We start from the raw sequence: 19,199 nt of genomic DNA, 5'->3' as shown, positions 1-19,199 counted from the left end.
TTTCACGGGGGCCTGGAAACAGTAAAACAAGCAGAAACAAACTGCAGCAAGGAGACAGAGTACATCATATTAGCACTACGAGCAGAGAAACCAAATGACAAACGGAAAAAAAAAGAAAAGAGTTCAGTTTACATTCTATCATAAAGGCAAGCATGCGTGCTCCGAGATGACTGGAAGTAAACCATCCCACCGCTCACACTGTCAATCTGCAGCTCTGCCTGATGTTGAACCGCGGCCTCATCTACTAGAAGCACAGCTTACATCAACGGAAAGAACAGACTTATAGCTATGGTGTTTGTGTTGCATGTATTTTAACTCTCCAAGTGGTGAAACTTTTAGTGAGTATATTCTCAGGAATCTTTTTTTTTTTTTTTTAAATAAACCACTATTCTATTTTTGTATTTTTTAATATATATATTTATATATATATTTTATTCCATTACATTGATAGAATATTGTATACTGTAAATACATCTTTCTGTGTAACATGTTTTCTTATTCTGGATTACTGCGTGGTGATTTTTTTTTTTAAACAGTATATGTATTTCCTTTAACATGCATTCCTCTCTGAGTAAAGTAAGGAGACAGGACGTGTTGTGATTGGTTGGGCCTGGGAGGGCGTGGCCATGACACACAGACCTGTGGATACAGGCAGGTTTAGGGGACCAGACAAACCCAGTCAGGCCCTTATGCTGGAGGGTAGTGGACGCCTCCTCCAGAAGGTTACCTGGCAAACTACAAGCTGCTGACAAAAAAGAAAAGCAACACTTGGCCTTTTCTGAAAGGGGTAGGAGAGTGAGAACTCAGTGCCCTTTTGATGCAAGCAATTTTGTTCAGCCTTTCATAAGATTTTTTTTTTGTTATCCTAGCAAAATTCCTTGTCATTATAGACATTAGTATTTTTTTTATTCAAAATAAGATCTTAATATACATGATTCTCTCTTTTTTGACTATGTACAGAAGTGCAAAAAAGTCAACCATTGTCACCTTTGACGTCTCGAGATTCCCCGCCCCACCCTTGCAGTTGTTTGCAGTCGGCTCAGTAAGAGACGAGTGTGCGGACTCGGTCCCTACGCGCCACGTTCACCTCACCCTGCCAGCAACGTCCCCGTAAAAGTGATCAAATATGCAGCTTGTTTTCCAACATGGCCCAATTTCCAGGGAGAGTAAAAATCTTCAAACAATAGTTACTATTTGAAATGGATACAGTAGAAAATAACATCTTTACTCTAAACATCTAAGAACTAGATTTTTATAATAGTCTTTTTTTTTTCTTATATGACTAGTTACAAACCTTACAATCATTAAAATATTACTCGGTTATCGGCGACGGTTGCCACATTGACAACTCAGCCTCTGTTCTATTATTTCATCACTGTTAGATACTCATATAAAACATCTTTGTTCAAAGAACACAAACAGACTAGAGAAATGAACAATATGCATACAGTTCAACAATATGCATAACGTAGAAAATATTGAGTTTACAATCATAATCATACTAAAATGAACATTACATGGAATTTCAGGGAACTGTGCATGAGGAACACACAAATACACACTTTTATATTCATTATAAGAAAGATAAATAGAATAAGCGAAAACCAAAAATCCAAATGTCATCCAAACCGAAGAAGAAAGCGAAACACTCCTCGTCTAAAAAGAAAAACTACACGGAAGTTCAGAAAACACTGACAAACAAAGTGACAGTTACATAGTGCTCCGTGTGAGTGTGTGCGTGTGAGAGCGCGTGCGTGCGTGTTAATATGGCGTGGATTAGGCAACTGGATGGTTCAAAATGGTGTGTTGCATTGTGCTGACCCGATGGTACATTCTAAGGCTTTGGATGAGTAATACAATCGTTTATTTTCTCGCCACGTTCCCTGTTCTATCCACCAATTAAATATGCCTGAAGAACACCCAGAATACACGACTGAAACAAACTGTTGTAGAGATCCACTCTAAACGCGCGACATACTTCGCTGGGCTCGTTTCAGCGGCCCACAATCTTTTAATTTTATTTAGCCCCACTAGTCTATCGACAATACCTAGTAACAATGACACACACACACACACACACACACACACACACACACACAAAAACGAAAAAAACTTTGGCTGACTATCTGAAAACAGTTCTCAGGTAGACGTTTTTAAACAAATATTCTTTAAATATGTCAGACCATATGTACACTACTACTCAACCTGCCTTAAAATATGCACAACCACACAAACGGAAAACAAATCTAATCATACAAACCACGTATCCATTGTAGATGCTGACATCTCGTCTCACAGCAGTTTGGATTTCAACTCATCGCCCTGTTTTTTTAATGCTGTTCATCATAAAATCATTTTCACTGCTGGGGAGTCTTTGGCCTCTAACGCAGACCAAGACCTTATGTACAAGTTATCTGAGGCTTAATGATCAAGGAGAGATGTGTGTCAGCACAGCTCCATTCACTTCCTGTCTGAAGAGCTGACATCAACTAGAAGGTGTAGGATAAAAATGATAAATATTCATTCCGAGTAAAGCAGACGATCTGGGGAAGGTAATCGGATCAAAAGTGGCGCTGTTGGGAACCACAGGTAATGACAGGTCACGACACTGGACACTACATGCTGTCCAAGAGAGAGAAACTAGAGACGTATTAAAGGGAATTATTGAGTTTAACACTTTGTAACACTGCTTAATGTATTTTGAGATGTATGGCACTTTACAGGGATGCCTGCAAGGTTAAAGACATGTGCTTAAGAGATAGAAAGGTAGGCTACAAAGGTTTGAAAGACACCTCACAGACATTCAGTTGCTCTATCGCCTCTGAGTGCACTTGTGTTGTTTTCCCCCTTTGACTGGTTCAACGAAAAAGAAAAATCAAAGAATATCACTGTGCATGCATATGTGATTCAGTCCCATTATTCGTTTCTCTCACGCCAGCTGAAATACACGCTGCACCTCGGTGTAAACAAATGAACACATTTAGACCGACGACCAATGAATGAACAAACAACTACAAGTCATGATTCTTGGTCAATGGACGTACCAATCCAGTCGACGCTTTTACCTCATGTTAACATTCAAAGTGTGTCCGGTGAATAAAGGTAGGTTGCCTCCACAGAGCGAAAGGCAGTCTGTAATGCAAGTGATGTTCGTTTCTGTTGTCGTGTTAATAGTGTGCATGAAGTACACATGAAAACCATCCTAACAAACTGTGCCTCCTATGGTAACATTCAGATTAGTCCCAAACCACTTAAGATTCGGTTCTCCGCTTTGTTCTCGATGTTACAGGCATGAAGGGTGACCATTAATCTTGGACTCGACACCAGCACGCTCCAGTTCCACCTGGAAACAAGTTCCGAAAACGGCAGGTTAGGTGTGAATCACGAGGACGAGGACAAGTGCAAAAAAACTTAAAGGACAAGTTCACAATTTTTCAAATGTGTCTTAAAATGAACAGGCTGAAGTGGAGATGAACACTGACACAGTTTTTCCTTGACGTTCTTGCTCCTTCTGTTTGTATCGACCATCTAACAAACTCCTGAACCTGACCCTAATGTAGGTAATGGGGGTCAAAATGCACAGCCTTCCTTGGGCTTTTGCCCGACTACAGCACTTCCTGAACATGTAGATACTGGGACGTGCAGAATTGAAGAACCCGTTCTTGTTGGTGTTACTTTGCTGATTTTGTGGGGTCCAACAAATCACAGATGTTTGATTCCAATCTCATTTATTTCTGAATAAACTTTTCCTTAGGCTCTTTCAATGTGCAGGCTCAGTCTTCCACCATGCAAGTGAGATTTCCAATTAATGGTGGACAGGTTTTACAAGGAAACACTGACTCCCTGTGTCCTGTAACAGACAGTATTGGTCCAAATGCGGTGTGTTTGAGATGATGGAAAGAGTTGCAGTACATACTGTTCTGATTGAGAGTCCTACATCTGGGTCACATACTTGTGACTAGTCAAATGGTCTGCAGATATTATTGGAATCTGATTGAGGGAGGGAAAAGAGAGAGAGAGAGATAGAGAGAGAGAAAGGAAGAGGGAGAAAGGCAAACAGAAACAAACAGAGGGTAAAAGAGGAGGGAGACGGAGACAGAGATCAGTTGAAATGAGGACAAACGGCACTTCAAACTGAACTGATAATAAAGATAAGAATTGTAATTATCCAAATAATCACAGTATCAGATGCTCTGAATGGCTTGCAAAGGTCAGAGATGAGCCTCGTGCGTTCATGCGTATTTCATTAAGAGGCACATTGGAATCATAAGATTAAAAAAAAAAAAAAGAAAGAAAAAAGAATAAATCTAACAGATACTGAAAAGTCAGAGCTGATACCAGAAGTGAGAGCGAGTGAGAGGAGGCAGGAGAGGAGCAAACCTGATTGGCTGTTGCGGTTGCAAAGGGAACACTTGTGGCAGATGTGGTGGCTGCAGACACAGTGGCTGGAGTAGCACCGTGCATCATGGGTACTTGGAGGGAAAGATCACACAGGCAGTTGAACCAGAGCAGATTTAGAGCTTGTTTGTGTTAACACTTCATTCTCACATCTGTCCATACAGTGCTAATAAACATGAGAAACACTGGTTGCTTGCTTCAAATACGGCTTTAAATCTTTTTTTTTTTTTCTTTTTCGTCTTGGTTTTTACTGTTCGTTCTCACAATTACTTCACCAATTTGAGTTAAACGATAGCGACAGATGTTCTGTGGAGAAACAGAAAAAGAAACACGAGTGTAAGGTAGCTAATTGGTAAATTTGAAAATCCAGTAATTAGTTCCGATAGCTGTCTCTTTTTATATTCTATTACATTCTTACCCAATGGGATAGTTAATTGATCTCCATATAAAGGAAAATTACACTTCCACTATGCATAAAGCTACAACAACTCTTTTTACTGCCACTAGCAACAATACCTCCTCATGTTTACAAGGCATGTATAACCAGACAGTACAATGAGGTGCTCTACAGGTTAGAGAGCTTGGGATGGAAGTATAATGAAGCAGGGGTTGGGGGGACATTAAACTGCAACAAGCATTAGGTGACAGATCTGTGGCAGAGCAAAAACAAGTTCATTCCATAATCATTAAGATGTGCTGCAATTGAAATTGCACAGTTACAATTCCCGTTTTTTATCAGCCACGCTGTCGACTGCATTTAAAAGAGCTTCCGTGTGCCGTTTGGTGTTAGCGTCAAAGTGTAAATTCACAAAAGGGGGAGAATGTGCTCACATTATGTGGTGAGTTAAATGAAACGTGAGTGACCAAAATGGGCTCAAACATAATCAGTAAGGAAAGCTGGCACCTACCAACACTTGTTGCAGGTGTCATGCACAATATCGAGCCTGCCCATCATGCATTGCAACAGGGAGTGGAGTGAATAGGGAGGAGAAGAAATCAAGAAAACCCATTACAAGTGTTACAGAGTCAGACAACACTGGATTAAACCTGCATATACAAACAAACTGTGACCTAAGAGTTAATCCGTTGGCTCTAGTGCAATAGAAAAATATAATAATGATTGATAATTACACAAAGTAATCATTTACTTGCACACACAGTGTTGCCGCAACCACACATACTGTACAGCACGGTGAAGGAGGCCTATTCATGAGAGCTCTGACTGGGGAGAATACTTGATAGTGTGCCCGTCCAGCCCCAGTTTACTGCTCAACTGCTCCATTAAATAAGAGGGCAAATTAAACACTGCCAGTAGTCCCATTTTCCTGTCAGCGCCGTTTGCGAAGTGGTACTTTTATATTGACCTACTTTTAAACTCCTCAAAGTGTGTTGCAGTGACCTGACAGTCCAGTTGTGTGGGACATATGAGGATCTCAGTATTCGAATCTCTCAGAGAAAGGAATCGATGGCAGGCTATTCTTAGGCTGTCAGATGAGAATATGGGACACAGTGTAGGATGACTATGTAGCGGCCAGAGAAGTGCGGTTCAAATAGCTGCTCGTGTGTGTGTGTGTGTGTGTGTGTACACTATAAAGTGAAGCTGTAATTTGCACTGGGAATGGAGAGAAAACACATCTCTCACCTTTCAACATCCCTTTTAGTCAGTTTGATTTACTCAAAAACTGTTTTTTTCTAAATGTTGCCATCTTACTGTCCAGCTGCCAAAATCCAGATGCGATAAAAGTTCATAAAAATGTTGATGGATCATCTGGTTTAACTTGTTACTCACAATAATACGTTTCACGAAAGGCTTTTACTGCCCTTTTACTGTTTTGACTGTCAGGCTGCCACCAGTATCTGCTTGGTGTTTGGGACTGAATGGAGCAGCAGACACGTAGAAGAGAAGATCTGACCTATCTGGAATGTTTTTGAGAGGTTTTGATTTACAGTTTATTATGTGGAATCATGAATTAATAATAATAGTAATAGTAATAATAATAACAAACATCCTGATCCTGATCAAACCCATGCTGTATATTTACGTTCATGCACGTTTTTCCACCTTGCCACCAACAATGAAATCACACAGTCATTCAGCCATTTGCTGCTAATGCCAAAACATCAAAATCAGGGACGTTTGTGAGCAACTAGATGTGATTTGACAGCCACTAGTGATGAGATAACTGCCACAAACATGGGCTCAAGAGGGCTCGGGCCTTACCTGATGGTATGAAGGCAGCCTGCTGCTGAAACTGCATGTTGGCCAGGGCCTGTTGGTACTGGAATACGCCAGCATTGAACATAGTGGTGGCACCGTTGGCTTTTTCAAGTGCAGGTCTCTTTGGTAAAGGAGGCAAGACAGAAGGGAGCCCCTGATGAGGGGACAACACAAAAATAAAGGAATGGGAAGTGAGGGAAATCAAAGGATGGTAGCAGTGACATTCAGGAAAGAGAGAGAGAAAGAATTTCATTAGGAGATAAAGTTGCCTTTTCAAACAGCTATTACAAACACTTCCAAGCAAGCAGTGGACTGCACTACCTCTGTCAGAGCAAGACAGCCACTAGCTGACAAACTGTGACTTCTATCTTGCTAGTGACAAAAAAAAACAACCTGAGCTGTGATATGATTGTTTAAAAAAATGAATCTGCAGATAATTAACTAGATCTTTGTGTAAAGAGAAAAAGTTATAGTATATCAGTTATTGTATTGATTGTTGAACCTTCAACAGAACTTATGTAGTTAGAGAAAGCTGCACTGCCAGCTCCATGATAATAGTAAACTAGAAGCCATGTTAAGACTGTCGTGACACCTCTGGACAACAGTTACACATGCGCTATGGGAAGTGACAGGATCATGCAAATTCTACAAAACATCATTAGACAGTAAGTATTTCATATTCATGCCACTAGTTAATTGCTCTGGGATTCACTTAAGATGATGAACTGACCTTCGATAGTTTGTTTCCCATATAAAAGCTTTACTCTTTTAATGACTGATGGATTAATTAATATAAATTTCAATGGCGAATGAATCAAAATGTTTAGGAACAGCTTCAATCAGTTCATCACCGCTCAGTGTTTCCTCAGATCTACTTTTTTTTTTTTAAAGGTATTTCAGAACTACAAATGAATAACTACCACACCACAGCTACATGCCAAGCTAAAAGGTGAAAGGTCATAGTACCAGGTCAAAAGGTGCGTCGAGGGGTCGCTTCAGCGATTTGACAGTCGACTGAGTCTTAATTAGCAGGCAGAGAGCACATGATGGCAATGGGCCAATGGGGTTCAAGCGCATTAACATAAACCAGCAAGCGGAGGTGCATCATGGGGGCAGCAGTGCAGTGTGGGTTGGTGAAAAAAACAAACAAACAAACAAAAACAAAAAACAAACAAACAAATAAAAAAAAACAAATCATTGGAATGCAATATACAACATTAACAAGACCAGGGCATGCACATTAATGGCTGTAGGGTTACTGAAAAGAGTTATGGCCACTGGCGTCATTTATCACCACAGCAGAGAGCTGCCTTCTAACTGCACGATGCTGTGGTCCAGAAAGGAGGATTGGCCAGTTTACCATTAATTGTTACATTTAAATTAAAGGCAAACCTAGATCACAGTATAGAAGCAGATTGTTGCTACCATAGTCTAAAAAAGCTGCATTAAACTGGAGTGAGCTTTTTACATTGTCTTTTAGATATCAGCTATGATGCTGAATTTTTTAAAATCTTTTCACTTTCTGTAACTTGTGTGGTTTATTTTAAACATCCGACAAGCTACAAGACCAAAGGAACTGCTCCGGTTTCCACTTTTAACATTTTAAACAGAGGTTAAAGAGGACAGATTGTACTGATAGGGTTCAATAGCAGACGCAGGCCTAATCGTATTAGCCATGATTTGGTTTTATGAAATAACTTCAATGCAAAAGGTTAACTGAACTCAAAGTTCCCCTCCTTCCTGGACTACCTGCTGCATAATGCCATTAAAAACCACTCTGTGTCCCTTTATACAAAACTTTTACTGCATTGCAGAAACAAGACTTCTTCACGGTGTGTTTTTCAGCGTACATTTAACAATGTAAACTACCTACTGCGTGCTTGCCTGTGACAGCAGCAAGATGTACAGCTAATAAAGCAGCAAAAACAAGGAGGAGCAGGAGGCAGCAGTAGGCTCAGTCACACACTAGCATCGTTCGGTACAGCCTGCTGCTAATAAAGCACGCTTCAACTCTGGATCTCCTCAGCGCGTATTAAGCCAGAGCTGGAACAGTGGAGACAGGATTGTGTGCTGAGGAGCCTGAGTCACAGCAGAGGCTATAAGATGTTGACTCAAACAGTGTTTGTAGTAAGCTGAACTGTATGAGCTCCAAACCCAGGTCATGTTTACCGAGTCAACATCGGCTTTGGAGGAGCTTAATGAGAAATCCCATCTAGCTTGTCGGCAAGTTTTTAAGTGATTACATCAATTCCACTCTAGGTTACATTTATTTGTCTATTAGCGTCCTCTGGGTGTACACTGACTTCGCTCTGATACTTTACATGTTCATTAGCTCAAGTCCTTGTTAGTGGTGTAATCTGTGGACAGATACCTACCATGGCTGCAGCAGCCGCAGCCTGGTTGACTTGGTGTTGGGCGGCTTTGATCTTGGCCTGCAGGTGAGCTGGAGGGTGGAAGTACTTGCACTTCTCCCTCGAGCAGCGGCCCTTAATGTAGTCCATACACACAGTGACTGTGTTGTCGTTTGTGTCGATCATAGTGCTGTCTGCAGGGTGGGCAAAGCGGCAGTCGTTCTCTCCACGAGTGCAGTTACCCCGCTGGTATTCCCGACACACCTGGAGCACACAAAATCACAGTGTACTTCTTCAAACTTGAACCTAAATGAAGAATTCGATCATAATGTAAAAAAACATGCACACTTGCGCACACATAAAAGCACACAAACACCGGACCCACGCGAGCATTATGAAGTTAATGTTCACTTTACTTCACATTTGATGAAGTAATCAATCTGTTCAGTCATTTCTGAACTTGACAATCACTTTATCAGACAGAACTAACCAATCCCAGCGACAGGCTCGGCCATTACTGTTGATTGATAAGCAGAACAGACCGTATCCAGGGTTTACAGCCTCATCAATCACACAGCATTTATTTATTATTCAAATCAGCTGTTGTTCTTCTTCTTCTTCCAGCGAGGCCCAGAAGGGGGCAGCAGCTGCGCGATCAGTTGAGGAAGTGGCTGGCTCAGCCTGTAGCCATGTAGAGGTTCAAATGAGGCTCATGGGAAATATGAAGCTGCCTCCCCTCAAGGGAGGCTGCAGCTGACGTAATCACTGGCCCACACATAATAACACACACACACCCACACACACACACACACAAGGTAGATGCATATATAAATTATGAGGCAGCATTTTTTGCCAGATTAATTTTGACACTTAAAGAGCTGTGCAATAACTTAACACCTCCGTTTGTGCACGATCAGCCACCGCTGCCTCTGTCCAATCCTGCTCCATATGAAATGTAATTTCATGCTACGTTGTATCGATCTATCAGCTACTGTGATAGAACAAGCCATTTACCAAATGTCTGTTTACCAGCCTCACTGTCTGCATGCATAGAGGATTTGATTTGTGGTGGACCTGGCCCCCAGAACAAAAGGCCACCCGCACTGTTATCTACAAATGAACCCTGCTCTGTCTGCTGTCATGACAGCTCATCATCTACAGTCCGCTGATCTGTGTGAGTGATGATGGTGAAGGATGCTCTCTCCCTTTCTCTGTCTCTTCCTTCTCTTATGTGCTTTTCTTATGCTCTCACACATTCGCACACACATGCACTCACACACGTTAATTCCTCACCGCTGCCACCATCACCACTGGCTTTATTTAAAAAAAAAAAAAAAAAAAGACTGCCTTGTTGTCAGGCAGATGTTGGGAGAGGCGGGTGAAGGAGGGAGGGAGGTAACATGGGAGAGAAAGGCAAACGTAAGAGTGGTTGATGAGGACAGAGAAATGGGGATCAAGGAGACAGAGTGACTCTTTGGTGATCGAGCGCGTGTGGCTGCCGTATAAAAAAAAATTAAAACTGAAAAAGAAGACTGAATGACAACAGTGTGATGTTCTCTGCAGCAGGGGTGCTTATTTTAACAGTGGCTAATCACGCACCAGAGAGAGCTAACCCAGTGAAAGTGCTTAGTCGGACAAACAAATAAAGGGCCTGTTAGTCATATTTGAATCCCCATGGTAACTGTTCCTCTGGGCCACTCGCATCATCATGGTTGCAGGTAAGAGACATATGACTTTATGCAGCCGTATAGCTCCAAACGAGACAGAGACGGAGAGAATGCTGGAAAACATTTCTCAGGAAAACAGTCTGGACGGCTGTCTTCTAAAATAGGAATTTCTCTCAGCCTCAAGGAAATAGCCTGTAACATGTCTACGGACTGGTATGTGAGTCGGTCCGCAGAATTCCAGCTATGTTTACTTTGAATGACACACACTAGAAACTAAAATATGGCTGGCCCTTTTCTCTGAGATATTTTTAGCAAACCTAGTTCCTGTTAAATTAGGCTAGGGTACAAATTCTCCTAATCAAACAGCTTCACGAGGACGGGGCAGTGTTGACCGCTGGATTTAAATATAGGAAAACACAGTTTCTGCTTTTAATCCTTTGCCGGACAAAACCTGCATATGTCTGCTTCTATTAGGAACTTGCTTCAACATTGCTTCCTCTCCCCAGTCGATTCAATCCCAACTCTCTCCTTTGCTTCTGTTGTCTTTGTCTCCGCTTGCCCCAACCCCTGCGTTGATGACGACAACAGGTCTGCTGATTGATTTCCCATCTCTCCGTCCATCTCTTTTTCCTGTCATTGACCTGTTCCCTCGCTCGGCATATTGTCCACTCGTTCATCGGGCCGGGAGACTTCCTCAGCCTCTCCCCCATTAATTACACGGCTACCCAACATTATATTCTAAATGCAACCTTCCTAACGCCTCCTGCCTGCCTCCAACGATTTCCCCATTATTCCGCTGCAAGTGTTTCCCGGATGGGGCTACATAATAGATGAGATTGACTTACTGTCCAATTAAAGATTATCTGAACACAGCCAGAGGATGACTGATTCAAATGACTGATTGCTTTCATAGAATTAGAGATTTCTGTGAAAATTATACACTACACAGAGTTTAACTTGAGCTCGTGCCAAACAATCATGTCTCCTGCCTGTTGATGGGATGCAGCACTGACAACTGTAATGTTTGTAGAGCGATACTCTCATTAACGATGCTTTCTCTTTGCTTAAATCTGCGTAATGACTGTATTATGGTAATGGGATGTAGTTACTGTAACAGAAACTGTGTAGCAGATACATAATTAAAGTCTACAAACAGATAGTGTTGAGGCAAAGACTTCCCAGCCCGTTCTTTTAATATTCAAATAGGCACAGGCTACATTTCAAAGACCAATCTGTTTGCATAGCTGGGAAAAAGATTCTCACTGGTTACAGTGTTTACTAGAGGTTTATTAATCTGTCTTTTGATCTGTGACTGATATGATAATTACGTAAATCCTCTCATCTGTGGAATCTGTGTGTATGTTCTTATGTGTCCATATTTTTCCCCCTCCTATGCCAGCACCTAGGTGTGTAAATCTGCAATATGTGTTTCTCACCTCCAGTCTGTCTGTCCTCATCAGTTTCTGTGCAGCAGCAGCAGCGGCAGGTACGGGGACACTGGCGTTGCTGGTGACCAGTACAGGGGCGCTGGGCAAGATGTCAGCAGGCATCAGGCCGGGCGACACAGGGCCAAGGTAAGGGTTAAATGCAGCGGCCGCTGCCGCAGCAGCATTGGCATTGGTTGCAAGGCTGGGTGTGACTGAAAACATGGGCTGTGGGCACATAAAAATTGAGAGAGTTGGTTACAATTGAGCACAAATTGAGCAAAATCATCCCACTAAGACTTCTCAGAAACTCTATATATAGAAATGTTGAATATTTAATTACATCTCGCAATAAGTATAATGTCATTCTTCCTTACTCCTTCTCAAATTACTGCTTGAAGATATATGACAGTGGATGGTGAAATAAGATATGTCTGCAATTATCCAAAGCTAAGCTGAGGATTGGAACTGTGGCGAGAAAGAAGATGACAACAGTACTGTAGGCAATTAATGGACTTACATCGGAGGAAGAGAACATACAAATATGTCTTCTTGGGTGGCTGCTTGTGTTTCATTTCTCTAAGACACAGAGGAGGCCCATGCTCTTTATGTGGTGTCATCTACTGTACTCCCTACATGGATCAGATGAAATCACACGCTTCATACACCAGAGAGGAGTAATGAGGATGAGGGATGCTGAACTGTGTGTGGATGTCAGAGGCTGCGCTGGTCAACAATGTATATGTTATACAGGAGTTTAACAGAGACAACAATCCTACAGCTCCGTCTGACATTCTCTGAAGAGACTAAAAAGTAAGCTATGTGACGTGGTGCAGAGCAAGTTTCTGACCCCAGCCCCAGTCTGAGGATCGTCTCTTGAGCCCGAGCCAACTCTGTGAGTAATAGTGAAGCAGCAGCCAGGCCTGGACGGCCGCACTCCTCTCTACAAACCTCCTCGCTGCTCTGTAATGACTCATAAAATCAGGAATAAGGTCATGGGATTGCTAACTCTTCTAGTGTAATGTCTGAAGAATGAGTCCTCGTCTCAATGTGCTCTAGAAAAGTCGATGTGCTCAGATATCAGTCTGAGATATTCATGGTTGTGGTGCGAAAGGTATGAAGTAAGAGAAAAAGACTGAAAGTCATGAGGTTTTAAGTATGCAGTGATGTCATACTGCAAAGAAAGGTTTTGACCTTGCTAATGGCCTTTTCTGAAATGTCCCTTCACACACACACACACACACAGTCTGTGGCATAAGTCAGAATTGCGACTCTGAATTGAATTCAGTGCATGGCTCCCGTCTGCAGCTTGTATCACTGCAGAGATATTAGGTAGAAAGAGTCGAAGTGAAGCTGGGTTTTGTTGTGCCATGGAATGATTTTGACCACCTGCTGTTACGCGATCCTGTGTAATTTAAAAGCCACATGCAATCAATACTTAAAAGATTCAGCATGGACATATCTGACAACAGAGCAAACAAATGGTGCTCTTTAAAGTAGCGAACAATTTCTCTGCTCCGCTACTCATCTGTATTGTACCAAGCTCGGGTTTAACTGCAAAACTTTTCAGACTTGCTGCACAAGTACAACTTTTTTTTTTTCCCTGGTATTTATTTTTATTCATAACTCACAGTTCAGCATATGAAAAGCATTCAAACTTTCTGAATTCCACATTTTCAGTTTTCTGATTCACTTTCCTCAAACTTTCTGGCGTCTTTGAACTCCAACTGCTCGCTCAAGTTTAACCGATTAAGACGTCTCTCTGCGTTATTATTTGTATCCAGCTTTTTGAATCGCCATTCATACTTTTCAAACCATTTAACATAGTTGGAATCTTAGTCTTAAAAGCAGACAATGAAAAAGCACACTGGTTTTTGTGGACCTGAATATTTGCAGCCAGAGTGGGTGACATCACACCCAGAAAATCACAAGCTGTTCAACTCCTCTACTGCTGCTGCTCTTCATGCACAATTTTCCTTTAAAACGTAGAACGATGTTGCTCTGTCAGATGTAACTATGGAAACATAGTTATATTACTATGGAAATTTTAAAGCAGGCTTTTCTAATACGTTCTGTTTCCCACTGGTTCTCTTACAGATTAAACCTCAGCTGATTTGGGATTATCAGCTGAACCTGTCAAACTGACGCCTCACACCACACGATAGTGACACAGGACCATTTTAACATGTTTAACTCTCACCTCCTGAGGCGAACTACTTCAATGATGCAAGTTATCATAGAAGTGCAGTTTAATTCCAGCTTTTCAACATCTCCCAGCAATTAAGCTGAGCTTAAGCTTGTTGGCAGCAACTCTAAATTGTGGTGCATAAAAAAACATTTTACAATATATCTGCATTATGTGGATTCAACACAAAATAAGAACTATAGGGCTAACCAATAAGATATATAAGATATAACATGATAGATATGGTGTGATAATAATAATGATAATAGTAATATAAACAAATTCAATATAGAAGATGAGAAATGAAGCTTTTAGGGGGACTGTGAGTGGCTTTTACTGAACAGCTTTAGCAACAAACTCTGCACTGTGTGCTGTTTAGTGTTTTATTGCATTTAACTTCTGTCAGCATCATATAAAATTCTATTTAACATTTGTCTTCATGTTAACGTAAAAACATAAAAAAAAACTTTATATCCATCCCTTTGAGCTGTTTTGAGAGTTGTTGGATTGCTACATAGGCTCCTCTGAGAACACCGTGGGCTTTGTTTATTCTGGTGCAACCACTTTTCAACAGCAGACTACCTCCCTGCTTACCCCCCACCCAAACATGGAGATACATCTAATTACAGGAGCAACGCCCTTCCCTTGTGGCTTTGATGGTTTTTATGTCACTTATTTTTATACACTGTCTGCACCAAACATGTCCACAGAACTTTGTTTGTGTAACGTGAGTGAGTGAGTGAGTGAGTGATACTAAACTGTAGATAGATAGAATTGTAATGTGCGCAGTCTGCTGACTGTAATAAAAAGCATCACTCACAGTCAGCTGTATTGGACACTAATTACTTAACCCTCTGCACGGTTCCATGCGTGAAATAAAAACGGTCTCCTACACACACATGGAGGGGGAAGAGCTATATACAGGAAAAAAAAAAAAACAGGATGGCAGCGGATAAAGTGTAGGAAACAAAACTCACAAGGGAGGAATGGAGGAAAAAAGTCTGATTCCTAGAAAGAAGAGTGCCCGCTTTTACCCTTTGTTGCCTTTGAACACAGCTTGGCTCTGTTTTCTTGCCTGTTTTTTGTAGTGCGGGTCTAAAGCCACCCCCCCTCACTGCTGTCGTCCTATCTCTTTTACTTTACCTACCTGTCTCTACTCTGTCAATTTATCTCTTCCTGCCTCCTTCTGCGGTCCCCTCTTTCTTCTTCGGCTGTGTCCTTCTCTGTCAGCCTTCCTCCTCTCCCTGCCTTACTTTTCTCCCTCTTCGTGACATAAACAGAAAGGGAAGATTTTGCGGTCCCTGGGAGATGTATTGGTTCTCTAAACCTGTTCACGGTTTCCTCTATTCTCTCTCAATGGGCCTCTCAACTGAGCCAGATAAGGGTGATAAGCCGTCGGCTAAGTGTGCACACCAGTGTGTATGTGTGTGTGTGTGTGACCAAGCATGCACTATCGGAAGCTCCTTTGAATAGTGTGAAGCCAACTCAGTCCACTGCTCTTACTTAAACATAAAGAGACAGAGAGGAAGACAGAGGAATTATTTCAAGCCTGACTGGCAGGTCTCATTGACTCTGTAAGGTCTCATGGACCAGACAGGGAAGGATTCATTTAAAGTGGGCGACTGGGGCTCTGGCCATCACCTTAAAGAGCCATGGAGCACGCAGCACAGTCTCACAGCAATTTCTCAAGTAATTCACTGCGGGTGTGCACGCGCAGGTTTGTGGATGTGTTAACGATTGCACGATAATGACATAATCCCGTATAAAATACAACTCTCACACCAGTACCGGGTCTTAGTGTCTGACCCCTTTTACAGATGTGCTCAGTGAGCAGCTAGAAAGTGTTCTGTCAGTTTAAAATGTGCTCATGAATCAGCTGTTTTCAGTGCACACAGTTAGAGGACGTATTTGTTCACCTCGTCTAAAGATAATTTGAAAAAGAGGAAACGGGTAAAAATTTCTAACCATCAGCAGCTGCTACCCATGTCCTGTTTTTAGTTCATTTACAGCAGAGGAATCTTCTTCCTCCCAAATTCTCTCATGAAGCAGATTTTAACCAGACATTAAACTGCGTAATGAATTTCTATCTAGCTTTCTGAGTTTAAGAGCTCAGATATTAGTCAGACTTTAAATAAAAAAAACAAAAAACAGGTTGTATTATGTGCAGTTGTTTTGGTTGGTTGGTGTTGGTGTTATTGGTTCAGGTGTTTTACACGTTTTATCGGAATCCTTTGTATTACATATTTGATTTGATTCACCTTATTTATCATAAATAGCTATTTTACTCTTTCTTGTGGAAATTAAATTACACGCACTATTCTTAACCTCAATTCATCTGCTGTATGTGAGCCTGCAAGTTGGTGTAGCAGGTTTCATCTGAAAGTAAAACTACGGTTTATTAGTTAGTTGGATTTTCTTAGCTGCGGCCATGAGTGTAATCACAAACAGTATAAAATCACCAGCACTAATGAAGCAAAAGTAATTGATCAGATCTGGAACGTAGCAGCAGCAGGGCTAAGGAAATTCACTGGGGAAGTCGTTGCCTGTTATCTGAACCTAGAGAAGAATTTTAAGACATTTTCAGAGCGTCGTCAATCAACTTACAAGTCAGGCTAACTCTAACAGGGTAACATTATCAGTAGTTTGTTTTTCTGAGCATGCGTTTGTCTTCTCACCACTGGCTGTAGCTGTGTGCCGGGCATCATGGCGTTGGCGAGCTGCATCTGCTGGGCTAGCATGGCCATGTTTTTCTGCTGGATGAGATTGTTCCTTCCGTTGATCTCCAGCTGGGTCTTTAGGTGAGGAGGAGGATGCAGGTACTTACAGTTCTCCCTGGAACAGCGGCCCTGATGGGGAGAGAGAGGAGGAGGAGGAAGTGGGAGGAGAAGAGGGAGGGCAAAAAGAAAAGAAGAGGGTGGGATAGGGAGGACAGAGACACGATAGGAGCTGAATTAGAATAGTGCTTCCCTTAACTGTTGCCTAATGTAAGGAAGTAATGAGCCTTGACTCAAGTCTCTGCCCTCTCATTTAGCAGGCGCTGACCTAACATCCCTGACATCTGGGCCCACCACTGGGTTTGTAGTAAAGAAGAGCGATCGGTCCTGCTTTCTCTTCTCCCCCTTTGTGGCCTAAACCTTGCGCTCGTTACTTTCCCTCTTTTCTCGAGGTCCCATAGAGAGACGAGCGAGCATAAAGGTAGAGATAAAGGGGATTGTTGTTGTCTATCTGCTTCAGCTAGTGAAAGAAAGACAGACACTGAGAAAGATGCTTTGGCAATTTCAGTCAGCAGAGCCCTGCGCTCTCCTCGGCCCGGCCACCTTAAATGCTGCCCCACTCTGTGTTTTCCAAAGCTCTGTGAATCACAGGCGATATTGACACATAACAAGTGAGTTATGTGTCAATATTTGACATCATTTCAGAAAAGACCGGGCCGGAGAACTGATGCAGGATTGATACATGTCTGGAAATGTCTGTGACAATAAACACACGCACGTCACGGAGCTCTATCTAATATTCCGCTGGTGTCGATAGACGGTGTGATGTGTGTCTGGGCGCTCAGAGCTGTGGGTGATTATATTCATCTGGCAGCTCGGGGGGGAGAAGGAGGGAATGTAATTTACACTCTCATAATGCCTGCTCCACTGAACACTCCCCTGGATAAGTGTAATATCTTAGCTATCTCCTCCTCTCTTTCACTCCCCCTTTTCTCCTTTATTCCCTTCCCTGTGTCTCAATCCCCCGTACATCCCGAGCCCTCTGCTCATATTTGCTCTCGTCATAACGGACGATCTGGGTATGTGAACATGTATGTTTGCAGAATGTTCACAAGAGAGCTGGTTCTGCCTCTTCGATGTTGTTGCTTCTACTCTTTTGCCATCAAAACGCATCCTTCGTGTCCCACTTCACCATTCCTCCTTCATAGAAATCTATTTCCAGGGGACCGGCAACCCAGCCCTGCGACAACTCCACAGCACCAGCTCCCATGGGGAATTAAAGGTTGACTGTCATGCTACTACTTATCTCGGTGAGATTACCTGCAGCCCACTATAACACCTGCTTTCACAGCCTAACACATACACTCTCCCACTCCTCTATTCCTCCCACCTCTCTTCTTTCTCTTCCTTTCAGCTCCTTGTCTCGCTCTATCGCTCCATCTCTCCCTTTCATTCCCTTGTGCAGCCTGTTCTGCCTAGCTACAGCAAGGAAAGGTACTTTGCATTGGAGAGCGGCAGAATGTCAAGAGTTCCTTTAGCGTTTTCATTGGCTGAGAGCTGAGAGGAATAGTATTCCCAGCCTGCTGATTGGCCTAGGGGCACACATTAACAATGCTCCTGTCTGGCTCATCCCTGTGTGGCTCTGACTATTGATCAGCACTAATTGGTTAATGTCTTTTGATTTTCAGGGCACATTCCCTCTGGGCAACTAGACTCGAGCGTCAGCTCCAGCCATGTGTGTGTGTGTGTGTGTGTGTGTGTGTGTGTGTGTGTGTGTGTACCTGCCCAACAGCGGACCTTGCCTTCCTTACTCAACCAACTTACCAACAAAAGATCAGTGAGCCACATCTTAGAGGTCATGCCCTAAATCGTAGTTCTATTTATTTATTTTAGTCAAGGGAGACCTTTGGGTGTAAAGATTAGCTCTGCCTCTGCAGGTTAAAGCAGGGATTTTAACAACTCACCTGCACACGGTGGCCTGTAACACTTTTATATATATTGTACCAGACAGAAAACTTTGCATGTTCTGCATAATGATAAGAAAAGGTTCACATGCAATCAGAAAATAACAGATGTCACCTCTAGCACACCTTACTCCACCTCTTATGAAATCACAGTCAGTATTAAAGCCAAGAACAAAACGTCAGATTGAAAAAAAGAAAAACGTTCCTTTTTTATCCTCAGTTTACTTTCAGCCAAGCTGGAGTGAAATAAAAGTAACTTGAAGAAAAGAAAGCACAAC

General features: G+C 42.2%; 1 protein-coding gene across 13 annotated transcripts in view; it reads right to left on the bottom strand.

The window, feature by feature from the left end:
* Positions 1 to 2,345: 2,345 nt before the first annotated feature.
* Positions 2,346 to 19,199, bottom strand: part of LOC113167725 (muscleblind-like protein 1) — a 51,901-nt gene continuing 35,047 nt past the window's right edge. For 6 of the 13 annotated variants that reach the window (XM_026368555.1, XM_026368547.1, XM_026368562.1 and 3 more), the window contains 9 exons: positions 16,919 to 17,089; positions 12,071 to 12,286; positions 8,992 to 9,231; positions 7,583 to 7,636; positions 6,620 to 6,770; positions 5,307 to 5,342; positions 4,381 to 4,472; positions 3,917 to 3,990; positions 2,346 to 3,343 (listed from right to left, as the gene is read on the bottom strand). In XM_026368555.1, coding sequence (XP_026224340.1) covers positions 3,934 to 3,990; positions 4,381 to 4,472; positions 5,307 to 5,342; positions 6,620 to 6,770; positions 7,583 to 7,636; positions 8,992 to 9,231; positions 12,071 to 12,286; positions 16,919 to 17,089 — 1,017 coding nt within the window. In that variant the 3' untranslated portion in view covers positions 2,346 to 3,343; positions 3,917 to 3,933. The remainder of the gene's footprint in view (positions 3,344 to 3,916; positions 3,991 to 4,380; positions 4,473 to 5,306; positions 5,343 to 6,619; positions 6,771 to 7,582; positions 7,637 to 8,991; positions 9,232 to 12,070; positions 12,287 to 16,918; positions 17,090 to 19,199) is intronic. The other 7 variants (XM_026368596.1, XM_026368602.1, XM_026368619.1 and 4 more) reach the window with 7 other exon arrangements.

This window comes from Anabas testudineus, chromosome 13, assembly GCF_900324465.2.
Source record: "Anabas testudineus chromosome 13, fAnaTes1.2, whole genome shotgun sequence".
Classification (NCBI taxonomy): Eukaryota; Metazoa; Chordata; class Actinopteri; order Anabantiformes; family Anabantidae; genus Anabas; species Anabas testudineus.
This window is presented reverse-complemented; position numbering and strand designations above follow the sequence as displayed.